Source organism: Aquila chrysaetos, chromosome 15, assembly GCF_900496995.4.
Source record: "Aquila chrysaetos chrysaetos chromosome 15, bAquChr1.4, whole genome shotgun sequence".
NCBI lineage: Eukaryota > Metazoa > Chordata > Aves > Accipitriformes > Accipitridae > Aquila > Aquila chrysaetos.
This window is the reverse complement of record NC_044018.1, coordinates 361,635-371,039: the sequence shown is the minus strand read 5'-3', so window position 1 is coordinate 371,039 and position 9,405 is coordinate 361,635. Positions and strand designations below refer to the sequence as shown.

Sequence of the window (9,405 nt, the reverse complement as noted above, 5' to 3'; positions counted from 1 at the left end):
AGCCCCGCGGCGACGTCACGGCCCGGCTCTCCCTCCTTGAGGCCCTCGGCAGGGGCCGGGGGCGGGGCGAGGGGCAGGGGCGGGGCTGGAGCCCCCCCGGATGCCGCCGCCGCCTCCATACAAGGCCGGGCGCGGGGGCGGGGGTGGGGCCCCAGGGCCGCCGGGGCTAATTGTGGCCGCTGGGGTGTAATGGGGCGTGCTGGGATGTACTGGGGCATACTGGGGTGTACTGGGAAGTGTTGGGGCGTTCTGGGGTGTATTGGGGCATTTTCTGGGTTGTACTGGGATGTACTGGGGTGTGTGGGGGCATGCTGGGATGTACTGGGGCATACTGGGGTGTACTGGGATGTGCTGGGCTCGGGATGGGCCAGGCCGCAGCCCCGGGGGTCCCTCTGGCCCCCAAGAGCACAGAGCGGGGTGACACCATCCCATCCGGGGACAGCCATGGCAGGGTGCCCGGCCAAGCACAGCCCCGGCCCCCCCCGCTGCCCCCTCCCCATCCCCAGGCCCCATCCTGCCCATCCCCCCGCCAGCTGCCGGCGGCTGTTTGTGCTTAACCCACATTCGATGAGCCCCGGATAGCGGCGGGTTCCCGCGCTGCTGCGCCAGGCTGTGACATCATCCCGGGGCCAGGGCCAAGGTGTGATGTCACCCGGAGGCTGTTACATCACCGCACGGTCTGGGGAAGCCATGGTGTCAGCGCAGGCCCCGGGGCTGTGGCGGGGTGGCCGCGGTGTCGCCGCCTGCTCCCTGCTGGGTCCCCACTCTTGCGGCCCCGGTGACCCCACCGTCCCTGGCGCGGTGCCAGTGGTGCCAGGGCGGGGCCGGGGGTTCGGGACCGCGCCCGGCTCCGGACCCACACCCATGTCAGAGCGCCGGCACCACTGCGGGGACACGGCACCCCGGCACGGGGACGTGGCATCGCAGGCGGCTGCAGCCGCGCAAAGACGCGGGGAGCCACGCGAGGAACCATGCGCCGTGTGGGACCGCGGCTGCGCGAGGAGCGGGGCGCCACGCGAACCGGTGGCCGCGCAAGGCGCGGGCGGCCGTGCGAGGCCGCGGCGGTGCGGAGCGGGGGGGGCTGCCCGTCGCGGTAGCACCGGCCGCGCTGGCCGCCTGCAGCCCTGGCCCCCTGCCCGGCCTCTCTGGCTTCCCCCGTCCCTCCTTCCCGTCCTCGCTGGCGTCCCGGCCTAACGAGAAGCAGATGTGCGGGCGGCGGGGGCGGGGGCCGGCGGGGGCCGCGGTGCCCGGTGGAGGCCGGGGCGCGCCGGGGGCTGTGCGGGCCGGGGAAGGGGGCCACGGCGGGCAGGAAGCGGGGGGCCCCGGGGACCCCGTCGGCGGGCAGCGCCGGGGCGGCTCTGGCGGCGAGGGGCTGGCCGAGGCGCGGCCGAGGGGAGGGCAGAGCCACTGTGCCGAGCCGAGCCGAGCCGTGCGGCGCAGAGCCGGGAGGGACGGAGCCGCGACGGGACGCGCCATGCGCTCCTGAGCTGGGCCGTGCCCGCCGAGCCACGCCGTGCCGAGCCGAACCGTGCCACGCCGAGCAGTGCCGTGCCGAGCCGCCCGCCCAGCATGGCCCCCTGGCTCTGGCCGTGCCTCCTGGCCGCCCAGGCCCTGGCTGCCAACTTCCCCCCCAGGTACAGCCTCTACACCGGGGGGGCTGCCCCGCACAGCGCCGTCCAGGCCACGGCCCCGCAGGGCCCCGTCGCAGCCCACAGCGGTGCCCGGGCTGCCAGCCGGCACAGGTAGGAACCGTGACCGCCGGACCATACTGGGAGGGGACCCAGGCGGCCGGGCGGCACCACCGGCCCCGCTGCCCGGGAGCACCGGGAGGCCGCAGGGTGCAGCCGCCCGCCCCGACACCACGGGGACCCTGGCACCAGCCAGGCACCGGCATGTGCCGCGACCGGCTCGGGCGAGCCTGAGTCCTGACCCCAGCCGGTGCTGCCGTGCCGGGTGCTGGGGGCTGCCCCGACCTCACGGGGGGCCACCCCCCACCCCTCGCTCACCCGCCGACCCTGGCGCGGGTGCCCGGCGGGCACGGGCGGTGGGCGCACGGGGAGGGAGGCGGTCGGGGGGATCTGCGAGGCGCCGGGCCGGGGGCACGTGGGGGGGGACGGACCCCGGGGCCTGCAGAGGCGCACGTGGGGCAGGGCATCAGGAGGGGCTCGGGCGAGACCCAGGCGCGGAGCAGCGGGCGCCCGGCGAGCGCCGGCTCCCCGCGGGGGCGGGTGGGCGTGCTGGGCTCAGCGCAGGCGGGTGCCGACGGCCGCGCGTGCCGCGGGTTGGGGATCCCGGGGCTGGTCCCGGTGCAGGGTTAGTGCTGTCGGGGATGGCGAGGGGGCGAGGGGCCTGGACCCACTGTGTCCCTGTCCCCATCCCTGCCCGTGCCGTGCCGGGGGCTGGGGGCTGCGGACAGGTGGCGTGGGGCCGTGGGTCGGGGAGCTGGGGGGGGGGGGGGGCGCAGGGCTGGGGGTCATACGCACACTGGGTTGGGGGGTCACACTCTCACCGCGGCCACATCAGCGCCGCAGCAGCGTGGCCGCGTGGGGTGGAGCTGCACCGGCACGTCCGCGGCCGGCATCTGCCCCGTCCCCACTGCTGGCTCCGCCACAGCCCCGCGGCAGCCCCGCGGCAGCCCCAGCAGCCCGGGGCAGGATGGCAGGACCTGGCTGCAGGTCTGGGGCTGCCTGGAAAGGGGGGGACATGGGACAGGCACCCCCAGGCCCCAGCCCAGCCACACAGCACTGTGGTGGGGCATGGACACAGCTCAGCATTCACCTGCGGCTTTGGGGGCACTGCAGGGTCTCCCCACGGGTTGGGGGGCACCGCGACCCATCCCCATGGCTTCAGGGGGGTGCAGCGGCCCCTGCCTGTGCTTGGGGGGGCCGTCCCCATGCCCTGCCCTTTCAGGAGGGCTCTTGTCCCATCCCATCCCATCCTTGGGATGTGGACATCCCCGGTCCTGGGTGGTGGGACCCCAGGGCAGCCTGGGGGGTCCCAGGCTGGGGCTGAGGGGGCACAGGGGGGCCAGGAAGGGAAGGGAAGGGAAGGGAAGGAGGGAGGCGAGGGGGGGGGGTGTCGGTCGGCGCAGGAATTCCCGGCGGCCCCCGGGGAAGGAGCTGGAATCCAGCCGGGGCCTGAGGGGAACCAGCCGGGCTGACGGGAACTGGCCGCAGAACCGTGGGCCCCCACCGCAGCCCAGCTCCCACCGCGGGGGTCCGAGGGGCCTGGGAGGCTGCTCCCTGCGGGGCTGCCCGGGGGGGGGGGGCTGCTCTGCGTGGGGCTGGGGGTGCTGGGTACAGGGCTGGGCTCCAGGATCCAGGCTCAGACCATATAAGGCTGCGCCAGGGTCCCCGCAGCCTGTGGGGCTGGGCTGGGGTCCCACGCTGTGGGGCTGGGGTCCCCGCAGCCTGTGGGGCCAGGCTGGGGTCCCACACCATGGGGCTGGGGTCCCCGCAGCCTGTGGGGCCGGGCTGGGGTCCACGCAGCCTGTGGGGCCAGGCTGGGGTCCCGCACCATGCTCCAGGGTTTGCACCCAGCTGGGACCTGTGGGGCTCCATGGCTGGTCGTGCTGCAGCCCCCCATGGGGCAGCCTGGGTTCTTGCACCCCCGACGTGGGTGCGGGTGCCCCCGCAAGGATGCCATCCCCCCACCCCTGCCATCCGCTCTGGCTCAGAGGGGCGGTTGACCCCCCCCGTTGCAGACTCCTGGTTGGGGGGGCACAATGGCCGTGGGGTGGCTGAGCCCCCCCCCCCCGCAGTGGGTGGCTGCCCCAGCTGCCCCAGCCCCACCAGTGCAGAGGGGTCCGGGGACATGCGGGGCAGTGATGGGACAGGCCGTGGGGCACCTGTCCCTGGGACAGGCAGCACGGGGCCCCACAGCATGATGGGGTGCCTAGCACCCCAAACCCTGCCTGGCCACCCTGAACCCCACAGGCAGAGCCCCCGTCCCCGCGGGGCTCCCCAGGGGGTTGTGGCCAGTCCTCTGGTTCCACCGGCCCCTGACAGAGCTCGGCAAAGGGCTCTGGCGCTACGGACTGCCGGGCAGAGCAGGGATGAAAGGGCTCGGGCATGGGGCAGGATCCGGCCCATTAACCACACAGCACTGGGCCGTGACGGCTGCTACCGGTGGGGCCAGCAGGGCGAGTGTGGGGGTGTGCCGGGGCGGGAACCTGGTGTGTGCCGGGGGATGCCTGCTGGGGGCTGGGCAGGGGGATGCTGGGTGAGCGCCGGGAGGATGCCCGGTGCCGGGTGGGCGCCCTGACCCCTTTCCTGCAGGAACTGGTGTGCCTACGTGGTGACGCGCAGCGTGAGTTGCGTGGTGGAGGACGGCGTCGAGAGCTTTGTGAAGGCGGATTACCAGCCCTGCAGCTGGGGGCAGCTCCAGTGCCCCCGCATCCTGGCGTGAGTGGGGACGGGGCTGGGGAGGCTCCTCGGAGTAGAGCCAGGTCTGGCCGTGGCCCTGCCGCCGGTGTTTATCCACCCCGGGTTCGTGTTTACTTTTTCGCAAGAGCCAGGCAGCCTCAAGTGGTGCCGGGTGGGTGACCGGCTACCGCCCCTGCCCAGCCAGCAGCCACCCGGAAGGTGGATGCCGGGACCCCCGGCGCAACCCACACCCAGGGCGCAGGTCTTCAGGCCGGCGGCTTGGCGGCGGGGCCAGTAGCGTGAGGTGATGCCGGTGGGGGGGGTGGCGGGGCCAGGCAGGGGCAGCCCCCCCGGCTGCCGGCGGTTGAGCAAGAGGCCGGGCGCAGACGAGGACCCGGCCGTGCCGCCGGGACCAGACCGCGGCCTGTGTTTGGTTTTGGTCCCGGCTGCCCAGTCCCGAGCCGCTGCCTGACGCCTCCGCACAGACGGGGCTGGCGGCGCTCGGCACGACCCGAGAGCGGGGACCCAGCAGGCAGCTGAGCGCCGGGAGGAGCGGGGGGCTGAGTGCAGGCAGGGCTCTCCCCCCCCACCCCTGCTGCCCCGGGACCAGCCCCGCTCCCCGTGCCCGGGACCCCCACCCGGCACCCCCCATCTGCCCCTGCTGCCCAGCCGGGGGCTCCGGTCACCCCCCCACCGCTGCGGCAGGGTCTCCTCCGCCCACAGGTACCGCAGCTTCCTGCGGCCCCGCTACAAGGTGTCCCAGAGGACGGTGTCGGAGCTGGCCTGGCGCTGCTGCCAGGGCTACTCGGGCGAGGACTGCACCGAGGGGCCGGCATCGGCACCCGCCCTGCCCACCGGCCGACCCCGGCCCCGGCCCGGCCGCCCCACGCTCTCTGGCTTCGGCAACCCCCTCAGCGGCCTGGGGGGTGAAGGTAGTGCCGGTGGGCGGCGGGGGGGGGACACGTGCCGGTGGAGGTGGCCCCGGCGCGGCCATGACCCTGACGATGCGGCGCGGCGGCAGGCGCAGGCGGGGATGCGGAGAAGGTGCGGCAGCTGGAGGAGCAGGTGCGGCGGCTGAGTGAGCAGGTGGAGGAGCTGCGGGCCGGGCAGGAGTCGCCGCCGGAGCACCCGCGCCGGGGGGTGGACGGCGGCCCCAACGGCGAGCAGCCGGCCGACGCGGCCGCCCCCGCCGAGGTGCGGGAGGCGCTGAGCCACGTCCAGCGGCGGCTGGAGGAGCTGGAGAGCCGCCTGCGCCACCAGGAGAGTGGCCGGGAGGGCCCGGTGACTGCGGCGGGGGGCCCGGGGGTGGCCACGGCACTGCGTGAGCTGGAGCAACGGCTGCAGGAGACCTGTGCTGCCTGCGCGGCCGGCACCGAGGGGCTGCGGCGGCAGGCGGCGGAGGATCGGGAGCGCATGCGGGCACTGGAGAAGCTGGTGGGCTCGGTGGACCAGCGCAACCGGGAGGCGGTAGAGACGGTGCAGCGGCACATCAGTAGCCTGAGCAGCCGCCTGGCTCCCGGTGCCATCCCGCCGCCCGCGACGGACGACCTGCACCGGCGCCTGGCCGAGCTGGAGCGGCGCCTGGAGGGGCTGCCCGCGGCAGTGGCGGGGCCGGGCGGGCAGGGACCGGTGCTGGCCCGGCGGCTGACGGAGCTGGAAGGGCGACTGAACGCCTCGCAGGCCGGCCCCTGGTCCCCTGAGCCGGAGGGTCGGCTGAGCGGGCTGCCGGGACGCCTGGCCAACCTGAGCCGGGCTGTGGAGGGACTGGCGGCGAGCGGGGCTCAGCGCGGCGCCCGCCTGACCGAGCTGGAGGGGCTGCTGGCCCGCTGCAGCCAGCCCTGCCCCGCACCCCCAGAGCCGACAGCAGGCAGCCGGGACGCGCAGGATGACGGGCAGCTTGGCCCCCTCCTCCGGCAGCTGGAGCGGCGGCTGCAGGACACTGAGGGGCAGCTCCGGGCCCTGGGGGCCAGCGAGGACGGGCTGACCGGGACCCTGCGGGGGCTGCGGGCGGAGGGGGGGGAACTGCGGGAGCTGCTGGGGGCGCAGGGGGAGGCACTGGGGCAGCTGGTGGGGCGGCTGGGGCAGCTGGAGGCGGGGGGGGCCCTGGCAGAGGAGCTGGCACAGCTCCGCAACCGGACGGGGCGGCTGGAGGCCGAGCTGGGGGGTCCGAACGGCGGCCCCTGCCCCCGGCCCTGCGCCCCGCTGCCGCCCCAGGAGCTGGAGCGGCTGCGGGCCGAGGTGGACGCCTGCACCACCGCCTGCCGCCCGCCCCAGCCCGGCCCCACCGTGACGGAGCCGGAGCCAGAGCTGGAGCCAGAGCCGCCGCTGGAGGGGTTCGGCGTCTTCGGGGGCACCTCGCCCTCGGAGCTGCGGGGGCTGCGGGGCGAGCTGGCGGCGGCACTGCTCTCCCTCGGTGGGCTGAACGTCACGGTGCAGGGGCTGCAGGACGCCCTGGACCAGCAGGACGCCCGGCAGCGCCAGCTGGGCACCATCACTGACCGCATCGTGGCCGAGCTGGACCAGGCGGCGGCGGCGGCGGCGGCGCGGCAGGCCGAGAGCGAGGAACGACTGGAGGGGCTGGCGCGGGAGCTGGCGAGGACCGGGGGCTGCCCGGCCGGCCTGGAGCCGCGGCTGGCCAAGCTGGAGGGTGTCTGCGAGCAGCTGGAGGCCGTGGCGGGCGGGCTGCGGGGCGTCCGCGAGGGTCTGGGCCGGCACGTGGCGGGTCTGTGGGACTCGGTGCGGGAGCTGAACGGCACGACCCGCGCCCAGGCCGCGCTGCTGGAGAAGGCGATGCAGGCCCAGCTCCCGCGCCGGCTCGGCGCCCTCAACGCCAGCCTGCAGCACCTGCGCGGGGAGCTGCTCCGCCTGACCCAGAGGGACCTCGCCGGTGCGTGGGGGGGATGGGGCGCGGGGTGGGGGACATGGGGAATCGCGGCAGGGGCGGAGGGGGTCCGGGGGGGGGCACGGGGCTGCGGGGATGGCGCTCGGGGATGATGGCGGAGGCGCGGGGTTGCAGGGACACGGGGTCACCGGAGAGCGAGGCAGTTGGGGACGTGGGGGCACAGCGGTGGGGGTCTGGGGGTGTTGGGGCGTGGGGACACAGGAGCGCAAGAGGCTGCGGGGTGTGGGGACGCGAGCCGTGGGGCTGTGGGGACGTGGGGACACGAGTCACGGGGACGTGAGGGCTCAATGTGTGGGGACGTGTGGCTGCGGTGCATGAGGACGTGGGGACACAAGTCACAGGGAGGTGGGGGCTCAAGGCATGGGAGTGTGGGGCTGTGGGGTGAGGGGAAGGGCTGTGGGGCTGGGGCGACTCTAACCCTTTCCTCCCTTCAGGCCCCCCTGGCCCCCCTGGACCCGCTGGCCCCATGGGTGAGATGGGCCCCCCCGGCCCCGCTGGGCCCCCCGGCAAGGATGGAGAACAAGGCCCCGTGGGCCCCCCCGGTAAGGAGCAGCCCCCCCCCTTGCCCCGTTCCCCGCAGTGGGGCAGCACTGGCATGGACGGACCCTGCACCCTGGGGGGGTCCTGCCCCGTGCCGGCCCTGCAGCCCCCTCCTCCCCTTCCCTCCTAGGGCTGCCAGGAGAGAGAGGTAGGGCTGGGGGGCTTGAGGGGGGGGGGGGGCTGGGGGGCTTGGGGTGGGGGGGCTGGGGCTTTGAGGGCTTGAGGTGGTGGCCTGGGGGAGCTGCAATGGCAGCTGAGGGTGTGTGGGCTGGGGCGAGGGGAGCAAGGGGTGGGGGGGGCACAGGGCACTGAGCAGGGCAGCCTGGGGTGACGGGCATGGCTGGGGGCAGAGGGGCTGGGGGCACAGTGGGGGGGACGTGGTCAATGAGGGGGGGGCACAGCTACGGTGAAGGGGCAGGTATGGGGGGGGGGTCAGGAGCTGGGGGTGTCCCGTCCTGACCGCGATGCCCAGGCGAGGTGGGGGAGCCGGGCTCTGTGCCCCGCATCGCCTTCTCGGCCGCCCTGAGCACCCAGCACGCGGAGCCGGGCACCGTCCCCTTCGACCAGGTCCTGCTCAACGACGGCGGTGCCTACGACCCCGAGACGGGTGCGCGCCCGCGCAGCGCGGCCACGCGTGGGGCAGGCGGGCTGGTGGGGGCTGCAGTGGGGGCTGTGGGGTGGATGGGGGCTGCAGTGGGGCCTGCGGGGTTGATGGGGGCTGTGGGGCTGATGGGGGGGCTGCAGTGGGGGCTGTGGGGCTGATGGGGGGCTGCAGTGGGGCTGATGGGGCGGATCAGGGCTGCTGGGCACAGGTGAAGCATGATCCTGGGGTGGGATGAAGGCTGTGGGATGGAGGGGGTCCTCAGGGAGTGCCTTGCCTGTCTTGGGGGGGCAGTGGGGGAGCCTGGGGGTGCAGAGCCTGTCCCGGAGTCCCTGGGGACAGGGTGGCCACCAGCACTGATGCCCACCGCCCGCCACCGCAGGCACCTTCACGGCACCGGTGAGCGGGCGGTACCTGGTGAGCGCGGTGCTGACGGGGCACAAAGGGGAGAAGCTGGAGGCCGTGCTGTCGCGCTCCAACCAGGGCATCGCCCGCCTGGACTCGGCTGGTTTCCAGCCGGAGGGGCTGGAGAAGGAGCCGGTGGCGGCACTGCAGCCCAGCCCCGGGGCGCTCGGCGTCTTCAGCCTCCTGCTGCCGCTGGCGGCCGGCGAGACCCTCTGCGTGGACCTGGTTTCGGGGCGCCTGGCCCACGCACCCGACGAGCCCCTCACCGTCTTCAGCGGGGCCCTACTCTACGATGCCGAGGAGCCCTAAAACCATCGGACCCTCGCACAACCCCACCCCCCCGGCACAGGGCTGCCGGCCAGCCGGGGGCACAGCTGGGCCGGGGGGTCCCCACACCCCGGCGGGACCCCCCTCCCCACCCGCCCCGTTATTTATCAGCACCCCCCACACCTCGCTCCCCCGCCGCCACGCGCCCCTGCCCCACACAGCCCGCCCCGGCCCCCACGCCGTCCCGCCGCCCCTGGCCCCCCACTGCCCCCCACGAAATAAAGACGCGGCACCGGGTTTTTGTACCCGCGGCTCCGGCTCCTTCC

At 75.3% G+C, this 9,405-nt stretch overlaps 1 protein-coding gene across 1 annotated transcript; it reads left to right on the top strand.

The window, feature by feature from the left end:
- Positions 1-1,322: 1,322 nt before the first annotated feature.
- EMILIN1 (elastin microfibril interfacer 1) lies at positions 1,323-9,288 on the top strand. The gene is made up of 9 exons (XM_041128838.1): positions 1,323-1,742; positions 4,278-4,403; positions 5,088-5,296; positions 5,386-6,431; positions 6,480-7,251; positions 7,701-7,808; positions 7,937-7,954; positions 8,279-8,413; positions 8,790-9,288. Exons 1-9 carry the CDS (start codon positions 1,570-1,572, stop codon positions 9,119-9,121), a joined length of 2,919 nt encoding a protein of 972 aa, XP_040984772.1. The 5' UTR covers positions 1,323-1,569; the 3' UTR covers positions 9,122-9,288.
- Positions 9,289-9,405: the final 117 nt, after the last annotated feature.